Here is a 23,595-nt window from a genome sequence, read left to right on the forward strand (position 1 = left end):
AGCTCACACTTGGAGGCTCTGGAAGAATGGAAGAAAGGATGAATCACTGAAAGTTTGAGGGGCTATAATAATGAAACCAGACAAAAAAATTATGTGGTTTCTCATCACCATAAAGTGTTCCCCTGTGCTTAGCACCACGCCATGAAGGCGTATAGGGGGTGCGGGGGTAATGCCCCACACTTTCTTGATCCGGTCGTGAATGAGGGTGATGTGATCAGCACCACGCCCCTGACTGCCTTTACCCCCCAGGGTTTCCCCCAGGTACCCATGTTATTTTATGTTAGAAAAGTTCCCGGATTTGAACCCGCTGGGGATCGAACCCGGGACCTTGAGCATTGTAGTCAGACGTGTTACCGACTGAGCCACCGTGGCCTCGGAAGGATTAAATGTGCCAAGTTTCATTAAAATATGAGAGCATGGGTACCATGGTCTGGTTGAACTGACATGGAATGACCCGTATGTCATATCTTCATATATCTTATACAAGTTAACAAAAAAGACAGAACTTAATTACGTATAATGTGTAGTTTTCAAGAAATAATGACATTATTTGCTGTCACATGGTGCGGGTAAGACTGTCTTACCAGCTGTCCAAACTGCCTTACACACAGGGGTGTCCATCCCCCCCAAGGTCATAGACTCATCCCCCTAAAGTCGTTCATCAAAATCCCCCCTCCTTCAAAGAACTCGCCGCTTCTCCTTCTATTATTATTTTAGTAATCAATAGCAATAATTACATAGAATTTATCTTAAGTGCAAATTTCACTTGATAAAGTAAAATTTTCCTGTAACAGGAACTTTAGAAATGCGACATTGACATTAAATATTTTTCTGCTTTATCACGTATATCACAAGGTGTTAGTATTGCAACGTCCCCCCTGGTTGTACACCAGTCCTCACAAAGTTAGTTCGCTGCTACTTTTGTCGGGAACATGAGATGCTTTTATCACTCATCAGGGCTTGCTGGATAGAAAAGAAAACACAACATTCTTTTCAAAGTTAAACACAGTTTTATAATCGCTTATATTTCCTAATCACTTACCAATAAAACTAGAACATTCAATACTAACATGGGCAATACACTCAGATATAACAAAAGTCAAATGACATAATTAATTGTTTACTTTGAACTTATCGGCAAGAAGAAAACCAAACTCTATACTTCAATTCTCTCCGTTTCCAAGTTCTTATTATTTTTCACCTTCACCTGTTTTTCAAACTCAGTCTGTCGTCAGGTGAGAAACATTCAGGTGGGTTCACTTCCTCGGCTGAGATTAGAAAGTGACGTCAACACGAACAGATTATGACGTATTTATAAACATCTATACAAGTTCCAAACACAACTGTATCAATCTAACTATAATTGTCTGTGACAACTTGCACATTATTTGAAGTAATAAACATTTTAAAAATCTTAACTTCTTACAAATATAAAACCTTAAACTCTCAGGTTCGTTACAATTGCCCCTCGTCCAGGGAAAATTTTTGAAGAAATTGTAATTTACAAGTTCTGAAAAAATTTTGAGTATACCATGAAACTTTAAATACAGAAATTATCTTGACACTAAGTCAACTTCTCCAACCAATGTTTCTCTTCATTCGACAACAACTCAGAAGGAACGTAGTTTGTAGTATCCAAAACAGAATACAATCCAGGATAGTTAATCAGCCAATAAACAGTGAATTCTGGCAATGATTTATTCCATGATGATTTAATAGAACAGCAGGCTTCCATATATCTAGTTTCTTCTCCAGAAAGACTTTGTAGAAAACGGTATAGGGTTCGATAAGCAATGAACTGAAACAGTACTTTCCTATAGCACTTCAAACTCAACACTCTTCTTGCTTCTGGGCTTCTACAATAATGCCTTTAAATTCCACACCAGCAATATAATAACTCCTGCTTATAGGAATCAATCCAAATATTTACTATATGGACCTTCTCTGAGAGGTCTACGGATTTATACATCCCGATTCTATCCTCATCCTGGACCTTTCGGATGTACCGCACTAAATATATATATATATATATATATATATATATATATATATATATATACAGGGTGTCATTTTAATGGCGCCCATGGACCACGGAAACGTATAAAGGACATCAAAACAAACAACTTTTTTCAGTAACATTTTTCTCGTTGGTGCGTCGTTTCGGAGCTACAGTCGTTCAAAAAAGCCCGTTTTGCCGCCTAAATGCTGGCAACCACACACAACATTTGATTGCATTTGTGACGTCATATCCCGTCGTGAAATGATGCGTTCCAGGGTTGCCAGGAACACACATACTCTGTGAAAAATGACATAGCTACAATCAGCCACATTATGTACCGTAACAGAAAACGAGAAAACACGTTCTGTAACCTAACAGGAAGTAAACAAACGAAAAGAAAAATAGTAGAAAGAAAATAGAATTCAAGTGGAAGTAGTCATATCGAATTTTGTCTCATCTTACATGTCAAATATTTGCAAATCTAGTTACCAAGTTGGCATCTACAATTTAGTCTATTCACTTCGTCCATCTGATACTAGTTGTCTGTGACACACTGAACATATGACAAAATAGAAATGAAAGAACTCAAAATTCCAAAGGTAAGCAACAGATAATATAATGTATATTCAGGGCATTATGAGGCAAGTGACAAAAATGGTTGAAAATACAGGGATATAAATAGCAGTGAAACAACTCTCCGACGACTGTGTTTATCTACGTACCGGATACAAATGTAATAGTTTGCAACTATGAACAGGGGAGTATATTCGCTACTGATTCATCATTAGATTGTTACTGTGGTTGTACGTGTTTTAGCCGTAATGCAACAACGTGAACCTCAGATAATTCCGTTATCAGCACAAAGTACCACAAGGCATCTGGACACAAACCTGTAGATATCAACCTTGCAACGAGATTTGCAAATATAATTGACATGTAGCTGGGCGTAAACAGCCACATATAAGTTGTAAGTACAATAAAAGTTATTGTTGTTGATATTTGACATGTAGGCTGAGACAAAATCCGATATTGACTCTTCATTTTGAATACGTTTTTTACCATTTCTCATATCGTTGGTTCACTTCCCCCTTCCCCTGAGATGACTGCTGATCTTCTGGCTGGTAGGCTATGATGTTCGGTCTGCTGCACGTGTTTCTCGCTTCGTTTTACAGCTAATAATGTGGTTGGTAGTTTATCATTTTTCACAAAATTTGTGTGTTCCTTGCAACCCTACCGTGCGCTGTTTCGTCGCAGGAAATGACGTCACAGATACGATCAAATGTTGTGTTGGGTTGCCAGCATCCAGGCGGCAAAACGGTCTTTTTTGAACGGCTGTAGCATCGAATTGACGCACCAACGTGCAAAATGTTACTGAGAAAAGTTGTTTGTTTTGATGTCCTCTACACGAATATGTTGTCCGTGGGCGCCATTAAAATGACACCCTGTATATATATATATATATATATATATATACAAATAATGAAAGAGACAGTAAACACTTACCACACGAATAGAAATAATTCAATATTTCGCGATCTGAGTCGCATTTTCAAGAAGGTAGATAAAAGATCGACGACACTGTGAGTAGAGGCACAGAATACTGACCGCTGATAAAGGGTCCACCACAGTAGTCATGAACTCCTCTGACTACGTGGCGGAAGCCTCCCGTCAACTCTCTGATTCATCGACCTACAAGCCCACCACGGTTGATTCATCTACCACACACCTAGACAAAATTCGGGATTTTGTCCTCTCCCGAGGACCCCCTGAAGGCCTATCCAATTCCACCATCTCCTCACTCATACCTGACAACCCCCGCACCCCCACTTTCTACCTCCTCCCGAAAATTCACAAACCTAACAACCCCGGGAGACCCATTGTGTCCAGCTACAATTCACCCACTGAACGCATATCAGCCTTTCTAGACTCTCACCTCCAACCCCTCGTCCAAACCCTGCCCTCCTACCTCCGTGACACCAACCACTTCCTCAACATCATCCAAAACTTACCATCCCTACCACCCAACACCATCCTCACAACAGTTGATGTCACATCCCTTTACACAAATATTCCCCATGCCCATGGCCTCCGTGCCATGGAATCATTCCTTAACAGCCGACCCAAACCCCACAATCCCAGCACTCACTTCCTGATACAACTAGCCAACCTTGTACTTACCTGCAACAACTTCTGCTTCGGTGACCAACATTACCTGCAGATACGTGGCACAGCTATGGGTACCCGCATGGCCCCCTCTTATGCCAACCTGTTCATGGGCAGGCTGGAACAGGAATTCCTTGACTCCCAGCAACTGAAACCACTCCTCTGGCTAAGATTCATTGATGACATTTTTCTCCTCTGGACACATGGCAAACCCTCCCTCACAACATTCCTAAACCGACAAAATGAGTTCACCACCCTCAAATTCACCTGGTTCCACTCCAAAGACCAAGTGACCTTCCTCGATGTGGACATCCACATTGCGGGAGACCACTTGGAAACATCCATACATATCAAACCAACCAACCACCTCCAGTATCTCCACTACTCCAGCTCACACCCCTACCACACCAAAAAAGCCATCCCATTTTCCCTTGCCCTCAGAGGCCAGCGCCTCAACTCATCCCCCTCATCCCACCAAAACTACAACCTACGCCTGCACCAAGCCCTAACCAACCGTGGCTACCCCTCCACCCTCATCAACAAACAAATCACTAGAGCTAACTCCCACAACCGCACCAAACAACCCAAAACCAACCCTCCAACTCTGATCACCCAATACCACCCTCACATTACGAAAATCAGACATACCCTCCACTCCCTCCTCCCCATCCTGCACAGTGATCCCGAGACCAGAGACATCTTTCGGGAAAAACCTAGGGTCGTCTTCCGTCGCCCCCCCAACCTCCAAAACATCTTGGTCCGAAACACCCCCACCCCTTCTGCACCCCTTCCCCCAGCCCACAGGTGCAACAAACCCAGATGCAAGACCTGCCCCATACTCATCACCTCCCCCACCCTCCTGATCCCTACAGCGGCAGGAGAGTTCACCCTTCACCCTAAGGGCACCTGCCACTCATCCAATCTAATTTACACCCTCATCTGTCAAATCTGCGGCAACTTCTACCTAGGCGAAACCTCCACCCCCTTGAATCTAAGGATAAATAATCACCGTTCCTCCACCCAAAACTCTGATTTCACAGTTGCCATCCACACCAACAGCCATAACACCACCTTCAACCTTCAATAACTGCTTCCGTGTTGCCATCATCCACCTTTTACCCCCCCCCGCTCTGACACATCTTTCCGCAGGCGATGGGAAAGGGCCTATATAGCAGGCATGCACGCCACTATACCCCCCGGACTCAACCTAGCCAACCAGTAACTCTTTCCTCTCCTCCCCGAAACTACCCACCCACCTTACAGTAAACACTGGCTAAAGTATTTCGTGTTTCCTTTCAACTGTTTCTGGCAACACTGACCGTAGAGACGCTACGGTCGGTATTCTGTGCCTCTACTCACAGTGTTGTCGATCTTTTATCTACCTTCTTGAAAATGCGACTCAGATCGCGAAATATTGAATTATTTACAGTGTCGTCGATCTTTTATCTACCTTCTTGAAAATGCGACTCAGATCGCGAAATATTGAATTATTTCTATTCGTGTGGTAAGTGTTTACTGTCTCCTTCATTATTTGTATATATATATATATATATATATATATATGGAGAATCCTCCTTCATTTGATCAGGAGTGGTAACAAACAACACATCAACTGCATTTTTCTTAATACTTATTTCGGCCTGGTGCAGTTTTTAGAAAAAGCATTCACCAGAGGAAGTCAGAACCAAAACCTTCTTAAATGAATACTTTGGTGCTAAAATTCATGCCACTAATATAATGTTCTACTTGTCTACCATCTAACACTCTCTTCTTGAGTCTTCTGGAAAATATACCAGTTTCACATTCGGAACCTCTTGCACTTGACTGCCAGAAAATACATTTTCGGTCAGCAAAAATAATCTACATATTATTCTTGTATTTTTCGTCCCTTCGAGTTTACTTGCCTAAACGAAGAGGAGGCACTTAGAAAAGGTCGACGTTTGTTTGACATGATTGAGATCGCTGGTTGTGCAGAAACTCTCTAGTAGTCTCCACTGCTTCTTCCTGCTCTGAGGCAACATCATGTCTTGGTGAGAAGGAACCACAATTGTCACCTCTACGTGGTGGAGAGTACCTTCTGGGCGAAGTAGGATTACGTCGTTCTTGGTAACGCCATCCGTCTGGAGAGTTCCGCTCTTGTTCTGGACGAGGCCTGTAGAAATTTCTCTGTCTTTGGTTTTGATCTTGGTTGAAACCTCTCCTGCCTAATCCTCTGTTGAATCTTCGAGGTTGTGAGAAATTTCCTCCTCGACTCTCTGAATCCATCTGGATATTCCGGATCTTAAAACTTTTATTCCCTGCAGCCTCTTTATTCTTAGTCTTCTTTATTCTTCCAGGCATCAGGGTCATCATAAATATCGAAGTCCTTTAAGAAATGTGTCAATTCATCCACACTTCGTGGAGCATGCGCCAGACAAAGATTCCAAATGCGATACGGCAACTGTCCAATGATCAAATTAAGTACTTCACTCTCATTAAAATTGTCAGCCAGGTTTCTGTATGCTGCGTAGACACTCCAGGCAAAACTCTTTAAGTTGTCGTGGACCAGGCGAGAATACCTTCGGTTCCTCACAGACGCTAGTGGTCTTTGTTTTCGCCTTTTCTGATGCAAATTCATCCTTAAAGCATGCGCAGAAATCAGCATAATTCACAAAGTTGTCCATATTACCAGCTAACCAATGCTCAGCCTTGCCGGTGAAAACCCTAGGTAATAATTCCAATCTATAGTGCTCAGGCACTTGCATTAAGTCGAAACTGACATTTAATTCATGCAGATATCTTTCGGCAGATTGAGCTTCGATATCGCCTTTAAACTTCGGAATGTTCGCGATATCAGCCATTCTGGGCATCTTAAACTCTGTTCCACGTCGCAGAGAAAAACCATCAATACTGTCCTTTTCTCTAGGCCTCTTGCATCTATCAGAAGTTGTGGTATTACCGTGGAAGAATGGATTTGCTAGTACAACAGGAGGTTCATAGGCAGTAGCTTCTGGATTCAGTCCTCGGATTGGACCAGGCACTATATCGGAAGAGGTTTCTGGTCGAATCTGTAAATTATGGATCTTTTCCTGCAGTTCACTGACCCTACTTATAATTGTAACTGTCTGTTCCTGAATTTCTTGGCGAAGAGCTACTTCCATCTTTTTAGCCTTCTCATGGAGAAAATTAACCTTTTCTCCAGCTTCCTTTATTTCAACTTTCTGTCCTTGCACTATATTTTCTATGAGTTCTGTTCGTTCACCAAAGGTTTTTAGTGCTACATTAATTTTGTCTTGTATAAAAGGAGTTCATTATAGTTTGTTGAATAGAATTTTGTGATCAATTAAATAATGTTGAATTATGCGTGCATATCATTTATAATCTATTCGACACCTTGAGTGTGATCTGCATGTGTTCCAAATACACAACAGATGGGATTTCAATTTCAAGGAAATTTCTGATAGGCTCATTTCTTATTACAATCCAAGTAGTAAGTATAGCAGCGATGCTTAAATTGTAACGTAAATCAACTTCCGTACAATGCTGTATTGTTTAATAAGTCAAATTTAGATCACAGAAAATCTCCCTCCCCACAAAAGTTGAGTGGATGCAGTTTGTGTCCACAAACCTGTCATATGTGTGAACGCTTATTATGTAAATAGTCTGTATGGTTTATAAGATCTTTTGAAATTGTGGATATGTGGGTAAAAACAAATTATGTTTTGTCTTGTATAAATGGAGTTCATTATAGTTTGTTGAATGGAATTTTGTGATCAATTAAATAATGTTGAATTATGCGTGCATATCATTTATAAATCTATTCGACACCTTGAGTGCAATCTGCATGTGTTCCAAATACACAACAGATTTATTAAATGGTGATGAGGATGGGATTTCAATTTCAAGGAAATTTCTGATAGGTTCATTTCTTATTACAATCCAAGTAGTAATTTTATAGTGCAACACCTAAAGTTAAGAAAATGTACGCAATTGGAGGTGGAGAAGGTTGAAGATTTTACATGAAGGCTCCGAAAGATAGGTGAAGCATGTGTATATGGTGAGTTTTTACCTATTGCATTGTTTGACAAGTTTGTGAGCGGTTTAAGGTCTGACGTTATTAGGAAGAAAATAATAGCAGAAAACATTATGTAATTCCAGAGAGCTTTTGAGTTAGCTAGACAAATGGAAAAACTCGAGAGTGATATGAAGGATAATTATCGTGAAGTGAACGTACAAGGCACAATGAATATTAAGTGCAAGGGTGCAATGACAGAAGATTTCATGAAGTGAATAAGGTTTCATGTAAAAATGAGAATGATTCCAAATTTAGCAATCAGCAAAGTAATCTTCATGGTCAAGGTAATAATTCAAAATCATATGAATCAAAGTCGAAAGTGCAAGGGCATTATGGAGGAAGTTACTGTTCGTTCTGTGGGAAGCAAGGCCATAATTATTTGAAATGTTATAAAAGGATTAACATTGAACGAAGAAAATCCACAAATTATGAACTCAATAACAAATTTGTTGCTCATACAACTGAGTTAGAATCCACACCTAAATATGAAGCTAACCCAACAAACACATCTGCCAATCAAGATTTATTTATTGCAACTATTTTTACTCATTCTAATAATGCACAAATCAACTTTAATAGTAAAGTTGATAAAGAAGAAATCGTGGATCAGGTATCCAAACTTCAATCATCACAACATGTGATCAACAATTCGGAAAATGATATAAAAGTGTGTACAAGGGAACTAGATTCCAACATTAACCAGCACACATATTTAATAGAAATTAATGTACATGGTCTTGAAGCAAAGTTTGAGATTGACACTGGATCCTATGCATCTGTAGCTAGTAAAGATTTTTATCAAACGTTTCTGCAAAATGTACCAATGTCTGAACCTAACTGTACATTGAAAGGTGCTGGTAATAATGTGATACCTTTACGGGGAAAAGTTAATGTGAATGTTCCGTGGAGAAATCAGTTCTATCATCTATATTTGTATATAATTAACTGTCATTTAGAACATCCGATTTTAGGAAGAAGTTGGATTCAAATTATGATCCCCAAGCATTGTGAGTTGACTGAAATTTGTGCAAGGGGAACTTGTTCTCTGCAGTCTGATATTATTGCACACAATGTCACAGAAAATAATGCAATGAACTCTGATGTTCGTAATTTCATGCATGTATTAAATAAATGTGACAGGTGTAAAAAAACTAATGATATTCAAGGGATCGTTGATATTCTAAAGGAAGAATTTCATTCTACATTTGATGGTGATTTAAGCTTTCCTATAAAGGATTTTAGAGCTGATATTCCATTAAAACCAGACGCAACTCCAATTTTTAAGAGATTTTACAATGTGCCTTATGGAATTAAATATAAAGTAAAATCAGAATTGGATAAATTGGTAGAAAATGGCATTTATGAAAAAGTCAATACCAGTGAATGGGCCAGTCCGATGGTTGTCATTAAAAAGAAAAATGGAGATTTACGCATTTGTTGCAATCTAAAAAGTACATTGAACAAATATGTAGAAAATGCTTCTTATCCCCTACCACTGTTAGAGGATATTTTCCAGAAAGTTAGAGGAAATGCCATATTTGTTAGTTTGGATTTACAAAAAGCTTATTGGTAAATAGCTTTGAGTGAAAAAGCTAAAAGGTTGCTTGTAATGAACACGCCATGGGGATTATTACAACACACAAGATTGCCGTTTGGAGTTAAAATTTTCGTCTCAAATATTTCAGAGAGTAATTGAACAGATATTGCAAGGTCTGCATTATGTAATTCCATATCAAGATGATATTCTAATTTGTGGATCTGGACTGAATGAAATGGTTAGCAGATGTATTGAGGTCATGCACAGGTTAGCACAATATAACGTGAAGGTTAATTTGAAAAAGTGCAAGTTCTTTAAATCATCCATTCAATACTTTGGATATGAACTTTCTGCGGAAGGAATTAAACCTTGCTAGTGCAAGATTGAAGCATTGCTTAATTGTCCATGCCTGCATGACGTGAAGGAATTGAAGTCGTTTTTGGGAGGCGTTAATTTTTTTCAAAGATGCATTCCAAATATGGACATACTGATTCCAGCCTTGTACAATTTATTAAAGAAGAATGTGCATTGGAATTGGAGTGATGACTGTGAAAGTCAGTACAAAAAGGTTAAAGAAGCACTGCAGTCATCCGAAACTTTAACTCCGTTTGATCCTAGCAAGGATACAGTAATCATATGTGACGCTTCGAGCTATGGACTAGGAGCTCAGATGTGCCATAGAATTAATGGTGAATTGATAACAATAGAGTGTGCATCTACTACTCTTTCGAAACATGAAATGGCTTATCCTCATCATGAAAAGGAAGCGCTTTCAATTATATTTGCTGTGAAGAGATTTAGAAAATATATCTATGGAAAACATTTTCAAATATGGACTGATTCACTACCCGCCAAACAATTACTACAATATGGAAAGGCTATGCCCATTATGACTTCATCCAGGATTCAACGTTGGTGTTTGTTCTTGGCTAATTATGAATATGAAATTGTGTACAAGAAGAATGTTGAAGTAGCAGATTTGTTATGAAGGTTGCCGTTGCAGGAGGGAACATAGATTTATATAGACGTGAAGCAGCAGATTCAAGAGTGTTAGTAGATGTCGGAGGCAAAGAAAACCACCGGAAAGATTAGATTTGAGTGATTATGGTAAAATGAAGTAAAAATAAAATAATAATAATCAAATTTTGCTGACTCAAAATTTCATCGATGCGGGGAATGTCCTATGTGTGAATGCTTATTATGTAAATAGTCTGTATGGTTTATAAGACCTTTGAAATTGTGGATATGTGGGTAAAAACAAATTATGTTTTGTCTTGTATAAATGGAGTTCATTATAGTTTGTTGAATGGAATTTTGTGATCAATTAAATAATGTTGAATTATGCATGCATATCATTTATAATCTATTGGACACCTTGAGTGCGATCTGCGTGTGTTCCAAATACACAACAAAACCCACCTGTGGGCATTCCTGCTGGCACTTACACTGCTTACCAGCCATCCACTGACGGTTTAAGTTACCCACAATAATACGGCACGAAAACTTGCCTTACGCTCTGACACACATGAATTAAAAAATATGAAAAATATATTTGTGGAAACCGGAATATTGATGCACTTCTCTGAAATGAATTTAATCTTACAGCTTGTGTTTTATGCTCTTATTTCCATTTTCCTAGAAATTAATTTAGGCAATAAATTTACACACATGTTTTCTTCTCTTACATTTCAACACTGGATTAAACTGTCAACATCTTTAAAATAAAAAATAGAACAAAATTACAAACAGCTTTCTAGTGAAACTGGGTCTCTGTGTATTCTCTTGTACAAATGTACACTAGTCTTATGTTGTGTGAGTACTTATGTTGTTCCACATATGCATAGGTATTGCATAAACTCTAACTGCATTATGAAATGTACATTAATGTTTCTTTTGATATTTTGTCAGAGAATTTGAAGTTGAAGTTGTTCTTTTCAGAATAACCATGGTATATTATCAATGTTAGATGAAGAGTGCCTCAAACCTGGAGTTGTATCCGATGAAGCCTTCCTAGCAAAATTGGCCCAAGTGTGTTCAGGGAATACAAATTTTGAAGTGCATTCTCAAAAAAACTTTGTTACAGATAATAGCCTGCCACATAATTGTTTTAGGTAAGTATTGCCTTCTACAATGTTTACTAATCCACTTATACACTTCCAACTAAAACCAATAAATGAAATTGGAATAGCTTATTACCATTCACATCAAGTTTTCTAAAATAATAGTTTTGATGGTAATGTACATCATACAGAAAATGCTAGATATTAATTTAGCAGCTCAAGAGTAAAACTTGATAACCCACAAAAGCATGATTGATTGATTTGGTTTATTTTACTTCACTTTTTGTGCCACTTTTGGCTAATTTACTAATATGGGGATGAGTGATGATATGCTGAAATTGATGAATGGACACTCACAAACATCCATGCCCTGGCCAGGATTCGAACCTGGGAACCGTGGCATCATAGCCACAAATATACGAGGTGCATGTAAAAAAAAAAGGGCCGATATTTTTTAAAAACAAGAATACGATAGAAGAAATTTATTGTAATTGATAAACAAGTACATACCTTGGCTATTTTTCGACGTAGTCACCATTAACCTCCAGATGTTTCTGATAGCATGGCACAAGCTTCCGTATACCCTCTGCGTAAAAATCTGCCACCTGAGAGTGCAGCCAGTCCAGAACTGATGTCTTATGCACATCACTGTCGTTGAAACGCTTCGATGCAAACCACTTTTTCAGGTGAAGAAAAAGAAAGAAATCGCTGGGGGCAAGGTCAGGGCTGTAAGGGAGATGATTGAATAATTCCCATTGAAATCTTTCAATTGTCTCAACAGTACGAGCAGCTGTGTGTGGGTGGGCGTTATCATGGATCAGAAAAATTCCAGAGCGTAGCATTTCTTTCCGCCGATTTTGGATGGCACGTCGCAGATTATTCAGTGTTTCGCAATACACCTCTGCTGTAATTGTTCGTCCTGGTTCCTAGAATTCCACAAAAATCACACCCTTTTGGTCCCAAAACATGGTTGCCATGATTTTGTGAACTGATGGTGTTTGTTTGAATTTCTTCGCTTTAGGAGAACCAGAGTGCCACCATTGCATTGACTGCTGCTTCGACTCCCCAGTGGCATACGATATCCACGTTTCATCCCCCGTCACTATGTGTGAAAAGAGGTAATCCCCATCCTTCCCCCAGCGGGCCAAAAAATCCCCGTGCAGCTGTCCTTCTTTGCTCTTTGTGAGCGTCTGTCAGCATTTTTGATACCCACCTCGTACACAGTTTGTGACACCCTAGGTTGTCAGTCACAATTCGATGCCCTGTTTTCGCAGACACTTCTGGAAACTCTTTGTCGTATTCAGATATTGTGAACCATCGATTGGAATGCACTTTCTTGTTAACACATTCCACCAGATAACGCCTTCAGCTACGCTCATCGTCATGGACATTTGAACGCCCTTCCCGAAACTCTCTGCACCATTGCCTGACCTTCCCTTCACTCATCACTGTCGGTCCATAAATGGCACACAATTCCCGATGGATGTCAGCTGCATTCTGTCCTTTGGCGTTCAGAAATCGTATGACAGATCTCACTTCACATTTGGCGGGATTTTGTATTATGGCAGCCATTTCACCTTACTGCTACTCGCACGTACGGAACCCCACTCTAGCGATTCTATCTCTGTTACAAGCACAGAATACTAGGGCATGCTCCTGTGCATGCTCAACTTCATCAGTGTTGCCAACCCCACATAAAAAATTATCGGCTTTTTTTTTTTTACATGCATGATACCAAAAAATGCAGGTGAAAGTTTGTCTATTACATTGTGGCTTATTTGGTACCCAGATGTTCCCGTGCGTTTCTGGCTATCTGTGGCTCCTGAGGGAACTTCATTCACTATTGTACGGCAACTTTAGACTACACAGCAACTGAATCCAATGATAACTCAATTTTGAACAGAATGTGGGTTATCAAGTTTTACTCCCAAGCTGCTCAAGTCAGTATACTTCTTTTGGGGAAGAGAAAATGGACCTTACTGACGTATCATTTCAGCCACAATAATATTAGTTATCTGCAGGAGTATATTAATACGGCAATAACATCTAGTATATTAATATGGCAATAAGATCTTATGATCACATACAGGTAAAAAAAGAAAACATTAAAAGGACAAAGTTATGTTTAGATGCCAGGAATGGCAAGATAATAACAAATTACATCAGGTAGTGTATGTTGTATTATAAATTAGTGATGAATTTGATAGCTTGGATAATTATAAAAAAATTAGATGTAATTCAATAATTGGGAAATAAATAAACAAATAACATTTTTGTAATAGTTCATAATTTTGATTGAAGATGGTATCAATATTTTGAAAAAAATAAGGTCATCACATTTAAGAAAATGTATTGTGAGAATTCAGGAATAGTGCAGAATAAATGTACAAATGTACTTGGTAATTAAATAATTATCCCATGTAAAATTAAGACTAATTTAAATAAAAATTTCTATGGTATAGTCCAATGGAGTTTTTGTGAAATAAAGTATATAAAATTCTAAACTACTTTGAATTGTTACAAAGGTGATGTCATCAGCACTCTGCTTTGGCTGCCTTTACCCTCCTTCCTCCAGGTATCCATTTTAAAAAAGGGTAGAAAAGCAATGATGTCAGATCCCTCAGATTTTCTCCCCGCTGACCCTCTTATGCCCTTGCTTAGCATCAGCTCTAATTGTCTGTTATCTGCTGGACGATAGAAGATTCAACACAGGGTGACGTTCTGAGGGTGAACACTTGTGAAATCTCTATGGTCTTACTTATCACATACCATATTGAGTACCACCGTACCCTGATGTAATGAACATTTCAGTGTGTTAATGCTAAGACATCATATTAACCTAGCATGCCTAATCTAACAACAAATACATTTATCCCGTGCCACCATTGCAAAATACGATAGTTGGAATTTTACCAAATCATGTAGCCAATGAGATTCAGTAGTGAAAGGATGCCTTATTCAGAAAAGTAAATACATAGTCTTGCCTATAATATAATGAAGACCCCCCCCATTAAAAAACACAAAAATAAAAGCCCAGAAAGGGCTTTATGTTTCATGGTTATCATCACAGTCTTCAGGATAGTCAGGGAAGGATAAAATGAAGTAAAAGCTCACTAAGACTCGGCAAGAACTGAACTTCAATTCAGCAAGTAAGTTCAGCTGCTGTCGAGTTTCAATCTTTTACCCTGATTACAGAGATGCAATAGCTTTTCGCGGCCTTTTATTTCCATATTGTGTGGTGTATGTGTCCTGATTCTAATACAGGTAAGATTATGTCAGATACAATAGTCTTTCTGCATTTTCAAACACAATAATAACAATTGTTGATGATTATAATAAAAAATGCATTGTAATGGTTTATTTTTATACTCTTACAGGTTAAAGCATTATGCAGGGACAGTTACATATAATGTGTCTGGGTTTATAGATAAAAACAACGACATATTGCACAGGGACCTGTCGTTAGCAATGTATAGGTGTGAGCACCCCTTGCTCAAAATTCTTTTTCCTGAAGGTAAGTGTCATACACACAGTTAACCAACAGATACAAACTTGGCAGCTTATATAGTTAATAGGAGATTATTATAAATTTGCCATTATAAAGTAGTGTTGTGTATTTCTACTTCACATTCCCTATTTCTGTTTCTATTTTGCTTATTTTATCTTGCTTTCGTTAGCTAGGCTAATTGCAATGATGAAGATGATTGATAACACTGGTCTGCATGAAAATCGGCCCTGACACTATTCCTGCTGATTCTTATGTAAAATGACCTCCTGAATCCGAATATGGCCCCCGTTTTCCCCCATCACCCACCGTTTTCGGGGGGAGCCCCCCCACCTATTTTTATCAGTTTTCGATAATTTGGAGGGATGAAAAGGATTATTTCAGCCTTTACATTTCTTCTGGGGGCTAGAGAGGTGAAAAGTTCTAAAACATGAACATTTGTAGCAAGGAGTTAGATTTGGGGGGGATTTGCCCCCTTAAATTCTAAAGAAAATCATTAAAAATGATCGATTTTTCCAGTTTTCTCGCAATTTTTTCACTTATTTTATACATATTCTAGCTCCCAGCCCCACTCATCCTCCCCAAACACCCCCAAATAATAAAAATATATAGCAACAATAATAAAATATATAGCATCAATAATAAAAATATATATAGCAACAGTTCAGAAGATTCACTGTACCATGCTGGCGCTCTCAATACCCCCATTTTCCCCCATCAGCTGCCGTTTTCGGGGGAGCCCCCATATTTTTATCACTTTTTGATATTTTATGGCCATGATTTTGATTTGGAGGGGTGAAAAAAATATTTCAGCTGTAAAGAATAATAAATAAAAGGTAAAATAATAAATCTAGAGAATAATAAATAAATAAGATAAGTACCTTTATTTGGTGCTTCTTTTCCTTTTGTACCCTGAGGTAGAAGTTTCTCGTTCCAAAAACCAGCAGTACTCTGCTAACATGCTCGCGTTCCACTTCCCTGAAAATCTCCTCTCGAACTTATTGATGTCTTGATGGAACCGTTCCCCGTGTTCATCCGAAACTGCTTCTAAATTTTCAGGGAAGAAGTCCAGGTGTGAATGAAGGAAATGCACTTTTGCACTTTAAGAGACATGTTACGCCCCATGTCCTTGTACTCTGACAGCAATTCCTCGACATGAGCGACATAATCATCACTTTTGTTATTACCCAAAAAGTTGTCACACACGTTTTGGAATGCAAGCCAAGCTCGTTTTTCTTTTCCATTCTGGTGTTCAATAAACGTCGAATCTTGGAAAAGTTGTCTTATCTGGGTGCCCATGAAAACTCCTTCCTTGATTTTAGCCTCACTGAGACGAGGAAATTTTGTTTTCAAAAATTGAAATGCATCACCTGTCTTGTCCATTGCTTTTACAATCTGTTTGATCAATCCGAGTTTGATGTGCAAAGGAGGCAAGTAAATATTTTCCATCGCGACCAGAGGATCATGAGTGACATTTTTCTGACCGTGTGTAAAACTTTCTCGCAAAGGCCAGTTCCATATGATGTAATGTTTGTCTCGGGCTCGGCTATCCCATTCGCATAGGAAGCAGCAGTATTTTGTGAAGCCTGATTGCAGGCCCGTGAGTAGAGCTACAACTTTTAAGTCAGCGCAAAGTTTCCAATTATAATCATGATAACTGATTCTATCAAGGATTCGGCTGATGTTTTCGTACATCTCCTTCATATCCACAGAGTATGCAACCGGGACTGACGGTAACTCATTCCCATTGGCCAACGGGACAACTTTCAAGCTTGTCTTTGATGAGTCTATAAACAGTCTCCGTTTGTCTGGGTCTCATTCCATCTTCAGTTCTATCATCAATGCATTTGAATTAGGGCAGAACACTAAGCCTTAATCTTCCGAAAAAAGTAATTTCAGGGTTGACTGCCTGGTCCTGTAAGAAGAGATTTTTACGCCCTTTTCTAAGAGATTCCACTGCTGAAGTCGAGATCCAAGAAGTTGAGATTTACTCTTAGGTAACTCCAAATCCCTGACGAGATCATTCAATTCTGACTGAGTAACGAGGTGAGGTTGTCGATGAGCTGAATAAGCAGAACACTCTTCATCATCGGTGGGTGTATCATTTGATGGTCCAGGCTGTGGCTCAGTCTTTCAAATCCATTTCTGGCTCTAGAGTATAGGTTTTTGGGGGCACTGGGATTGGCAAAGATTCGTTGTGAGGAACTGGTCTTAGAGCTGAAGGGATATTAGGATACTGAATTGTATGCTTACTTTTGCTAGATAACCCGACGATGGAAGTCATACAAAAGTAACAATATGTGAGATGACAGCGAGGTTCCCGCCAAACCATGGGCACAGCAAATGGCATTGATTTATAGGTACCTTTGAGCCGACCTTCCCTGTTCCTCCATCCCTCCGTCTCCCTTCATTCGGGGTCCTACTCCTGAGTGTTCACCTATACTGAGGGAAGATAAAGATTACAGTGCAGGACTATAGTGACAAGAGGAATGCAACTTTAAACTTGTCAAAGCATGAAAATTCCTATGCAAACCTGTTCCCGCGAGGTATTGAGAGCGCCAGCATGGTACAGTGAATCTTCCGAACTGTTGCTATATATTTTTATTATTGTTGCTATATATTTCTAATATTGTTGCTATATATTTTTATTATTGTTGCTATATATTTTTATTATTTGGGGGTGTTTGGGGGAGGATGAGGGGGCTGGAATCTAGAATATGTAGAAAATAAGTGAAAAAATTGTGAAAAAACTAGAAAAATCGATCATTTTTAATTATTTTTTTTACAATTTAAGGGGGCAAATCCCCCCCAATCTACTTCCTTGCTACAAATGTTCATGTTTTAGAACTTTTCATCTCTCTAGCCCCTCAGAAGAAATGTAAAGGCTAAAATAATCCTATTCATCCCTCCAAATTATCGAAAAGTGATAAAAATAGGTGGGGGCTCCCCCCAAAAATGGTGGGTGATGGGGGAAAATGGGGGTCATATTTGGATTCAGGAGGTCATTTTACATAAGAATCAGCAGGAATGGTGTGAGGGCTCGAATTTTTTTTTCTTTTTTTGGAGACCAGTGTAATTAGATGAAGTACATGAAGCAAGTGTAATGACCCATTTATGCCTTACCCACGATTTAAACCTAGAACATCTAATTATGTAACGTACTAAACTGACCACTCCACTATGAATACACACACAAAATTACAAATATTTACCTTTCCTATTATTACTATTTTAATCAAATTGGTAGAAAATGGGTGTGATTATGATCTTAGTGCATAATCCTAAAAAAATCTATATTTCAGTCTAAATTGCATTCCATTATTTTTTTTGAATTTCGAATATAATTGTAAATTTTGCATCTTGGGTATGACAGTAAAATCATAGTAAATAAGCAAACATTCTTTGTAAAATATCTACTTGTATTCATCATAAGATTTGATGAAGAAGTTTTCTTGGGATATCTACCAGGTGAATTGCGGATAGACTTCTGAGCTTTCGAGAGCTAACGTCACTCATCTTCAGGGAAAGAAGCAGGTATATCCCTCTCATCTTTAGGTAAAGAAGATGAGAATGATGTTAGCTCGAAAGCTCAGAAGCCTGTCCTACGTAAATCACCGTAAATCATCCCGAGAAAACCTTCATCATTCACTGCCAGGAAAGCTTCAAGAATTATATCTAAAATTTGTTGCTAAGAATTACTGTAGTAGCAGTGAATTTAACCTTGCAAATATTTGTTAATATGGCTTGATAGGATTTAAAAAAAGTAGCTTTCATGTAAATAATGGCATTAGAAAATAATGGAGGCAAAATATCATATATTCTTTATTTACATTCACATATGTACATGTCTTTTTTTATATAAAAAGTGAAAGAGGAGAGAGGAAACACTCACCGGACAAAGAAAAAATTCAAATTTTCGTGATGGTATATCACATCTTCAGGAGTAGAGAGACGTTGTATAATTAAGTGACTAGAGGGAAGAGTAAGCATGACCTGCAATGTTGCCAGGTCCCGAAGAAAAAAAAAAAGAAGTGTTGACAGTTCCACATAAAAAAAATTGTTCTTTCGCCTTGCTTGTCGAAAACTGTGGGGGGGGGGGGGTGGTTGGGAAAAGGTGGTGGTGAGGGGCGTTACTGGGTGGCCTTGTTCAGGCCTGGAGGTGTGGTTGCATTCATGGTCGATATGTAGGCCCTCTCCCATCTTCTACGTATTGAGGTGTTGGTGGATTGGGGCAAGGAGTGGATGATCGCTACCTGGAAGCAGTCATTAAAGGGAATATTGTAGTGATTGGTGTGAATGGCAACAGCAAAGTCCAGGTTTTGGGTAGAGGAGCGGTGGTTGTTGATGCGGAGGTTCAGGGCTGTGGATGTTTCCCCCAGGTAGAAGCTCCCACAGATGTTGCACGTGAGGATATAAATTAGGTTAGAGCTGTTGCAGGTTCCTTTGGGGTAGAGAGTGAATTTGCCGGTGGCAGTGTGGATCTGGAGGGTGCGGGAAGTGACAAATATGGGGCAGGTTTTGCACCTTGGTCGGTTGCATTTGTGGGCAATTGATTGTGGGCAGTTGATTGTGAGTAGGTGGATTGTGGTGGACCAGGATGTTTTGGAGATTGGGAGGGCGTTTGAAGACAACTCTGGGCTTGTCGGGGAAGATATTTCTGGTGTCAGGATCACTGTGCAGGATGGGAAGGAGGGAACGTAGAGTGTGTCTGATTTTGTTGAGGTGGGGATGATATTGGATGATAAGTGCAGGGGGATTGGTGGCAGGTTTCTTGGTGGGAGTGTATGAAGCAGCTCGGGATATTTGTTTGGTGACCAGGGTGGAAGGATATCCACGGTTGGTCAAGGCTTGGTGTAAGCGGAGGTTATAGTTCTGTCGGGAGGTGGCTGAAGTGTTGAGGCGTTGACCTCTGAGGGACAGGAAGAATGAGATATTTCATTCTGTAAACTGAAATCTCTTCTTACACAAATATACGAGGGTGAATCATATATGAACGAGCCTTGATTGGCTAAGCGTCGGAATGGGTAGCAGGGTGTGATTGGGCATGTGCGGCCGGTAGGTGGGGCTGTCGTGAGTCAGGAACCAGAACAGCCGGCATGTCGCATGTTTCGTTTAGTAGCTCTCACGATGAGTGAGCAATGTGCCAGTGTCTGTTATGCAACGCATAATCATCAAGTTCCTCACCCAGGAAAACGTCAAACCGGCCGAAATTTACCGGAGACTGCAGGCCCAGTTTGGGAATGGTACTCTCTCGTTGGCAAGAGTGAAGTGAAGTGGTGTAAGGAATTCCAGCAAGGGCGTGAACGTGTTGCGAATGAAGTGCACCCCCGTCGTCCTCGCACCAGTGTGACGAATGACAACATGGCTCATGTTTGTGAGCTTGTCGAACAGGATCGCCGAGTCACTGTGAAGCAAATTGTGGCAGAACTTGGTGTGAGCTATGGAAGTGTCCAATCAATCATCACAAAGCACTTGGGCTTCCGCAAAATCACAGCTCGGTGGGTTCCTAAGCTGCTGAATGTTGCTCAAAAAGATGACCGAGTTCGCATTGCTCGCCAGCTTCACACTCGTTTTGACGTGGAAGGGGAAGCGTTTTTCCATCACATCGTTACCTGTGACGAGACATGGGTGCATCATTACTCCCCAGCATCCAAGCATGCCAACATGGAGTGGAGGAGGAAAGACGAAGGAAACCCCATGAAGGCCAAAGTTCGGTTGTCTGCGGGGAAGGTGTTGGCCACGGTGTTTTGGGAGTGGAGGGGGATCCTATTGGTGGATTTCTTACACGAACGTCGGACCATAAACGCACCCTACTACTGCAGCCTCCTGGATCAAGTTAAGGTGCAGTATCGACGCAAACGATGAGGCTGTCCCATCTGCCAGGTCTTGTTCCTCCACGACAACGCCAGACCCCATACAGCAGGTGTTACGTGGCAGAAACTGGTGGAAATGCATTGGGAACCACTTCCGCATCCACCGTACAGCCCAGACCTTTCACCATGTGATTTTCACCTGTTCGGACCCCTCAAAGAAGCATTTGGGGGCGAGCGATTTACTACCAACAATCAGGTGGAAACCTTTGTGCGGAACTGGTTGGCTACCCGCCCAGCTTCATTCTACGAGAACGGCATCAAGAACCTACCACAACTTTGGGAAAAATATATCACTAAGGGCGGAGACTATGTAGAAAAATAGGATGTGGCAATGTCTCTGTTTCCTTCAATAAATTTTGTTTTTCTGCACAAGGCTCGTTCATATTTGATTCACCCTCGTATATTAATTTTGTGTGTCTTTTGTGAAAAATGACTTTATTCACCTGCCAACCTTGGTGATTCACTGTCACCAATCAGCAGCCTTCTGTCAATGGTGACAATCACCAAAATGGATTGGCAAAAAGAAAGTATCATTTTTTTACAAAAGACATATGGAAAAGTTTATTGTATAGACTTCAGTAATATAGCCAGTTGCAACTAATGTTTTTGTTAAGGTTCAGTAATATGGATCAGTTAATTAAAAATTGTGCATTCTGTATGAGTAAATTTTAATTTTAACTTTACAGGAAATCCCAAACGTACAACTCTTAAAAGGCCAGCAACTGCTGGAACACAGTTCAAAATCTCCATAAGCGCACTAATGAAAAATTTGAACTCCAAGCATCCCCACTACATTCGCTGTATTAAACCCAATGAGCTCAAGCAACCAAGAATTTTTGAAATGGCCTTGGTACAGCATCAAGTCAGGTACTTGGGGTAAGTAACTAACTAACTCACTCTCTATCCTTCTTAAACCCTATCCTAAGGAAGATATATATATAATCTTTTCCATCCCTACAGATTTCCTTTAGGTCCATCTCAACGTTGTCCCTCCATCTTCATCTTGGACTTCCTACAGGTCTCTTACCATCAGGTTTCCCAACAAGAATCCTGTAAACTCCTCTTTCCTCTCCCATTCATGGCACATGACCAGCCCACCTAAGTCTTCTTGATTTAATTATTCTAATAATATCTGGACATGAATACAAATTATGCATGGTCACAGTATACAGTTACTAAATATACAGAGGCTGTTCAGCGTATATTTGACCAAATGCGATTCCTTCCCCCTGCACTCAGAATTAACTCACCCAACCTTGGTCGAGCATGGTTGTCAGTGTAGTGTGTGAGCTGTAAAAGAGTGGTTGTGTTTTCTTACTGAGCTGAAAATCCTGCCCAAACTGAGCCACTTGTGGGAGGAGTACGTTGTATAACTTTTCCAAACATTTGCATTTTCTGGCTGGGCCGAAAATACTGCCAAAACTGAGTTGCTTTTGGGAAGGTTATGTTGTAGCCCTTTATGATGCAAAGTTCATGTGTCAATGATCAGGAAGTAGTGTAAGAGAAAGGATTGTGACGTTCGTTTGACTTTATTCAAGAATGTGATTGGTAAGTATAAGGATTGCTTGGCCCCAGCGTTCGGTTCTCCAACAAAGGGGATGAGAACACGGCTGTGCACACAAGCCACCACCAGTATGCAGGTGCAAGGTGCGGTTAACAGTTTCCCAAGACATTGTTAGATAATTCGCCATCTGTCTTTGGGTCGGTGGATTCTCTTGCATGGCCATTCTGCGAAGTTTCGCCTGCATACTGGTGGTGGCTTGTGTGCGCGGCCGTGGTCTCGTCCCCTTTGTTGGAGAACCAAACGCTGGGGCCATGCAATCCTTATACTTGCCGATCACATTCTTGAATAAAGTCAAACGAACGTCACAATCCTTGCTCTTACACTACTTCCTGATCATTGACACACTGAACTTTGCATTATAAAGGGCCCGACCCTGTGGCTGAGTGGTTAGCACATCGCGCTGCAACACCAAGGGTCCCGGGTTCGAATCCCGGTTGGGCTTGGTTGTTTGTGAATGTCCATTCATCAATTTCATCATTTCATCACTCATCCCCATCTTCGCAAATTAGCCAAGAGGCACAAAACGTGAAGTAAAATAAACTAAATCAATCAATCAAAGCATCATAAAGGGCTACAACATAACCTTCCCAAAAGCGACTCAGTTTTGGCAGCATTTTCGGCCCAGCCAGAAAATGCAAATGTTTGGAAAAGTTATACAACGTACTCCTCCCAAAAGTGGCTCAGTTTGGGCAGGATTTTCGGCCCAGTGAGAAAACACATCCATTCTTTTACAGCTCACACACTACACTGACAAACATGCCCAACCAGGTTGGGTGAGTTAATTCTGAGTGCATGGGGAAGGAATCGCATTTGGTCACATATACGCTGAACAGCCTCTGT

At 40.0% G+C, this 23,595-nt stretch overlaps 1 protein-coding gene across 1 annotated transcript in view; it reads left to right on the top strand.

Annotated features, from left to right (window-relative positions):
* Positions 1-23,595, top strand: part of LOC145977963 (unconventional myosin-Ia-like) — a 989,559-nt gene that overhangs the window by 921,058 nt on the left and 44,906 nt on the right. The window contains exons 14-16 of the mRNA XM_083110307.1: positions 11,692-11,864; positions 15,191-15,327; positions 21,878-22,067. Of these exons, the coding sequence (XP_082966433.1) occupies positions 11,692-11,864; positions 15,191-15,327; positions 21,878-22,067 (500 nt within the window). The remainder of the gene's footprint in view (positions 1-11,691; positions 11,865-15,190; positions 15,328-21,877; positions 22,068-23,595) is intronic.

Source organism: Lepisma saccharinum, chromosome 24, assembly GCF_977018435.1.
Source record: "Lepisma saccharinum chromosome 24, izLepSacc3.1, whole genome shotgun sequence".
Taxonomy (NCBI): Eukaryota; Metazoa; Arthropoda; class Insecta; order Zygentoma; family Lepismatidae; genus Lepisma; species Lepisma saccharinum.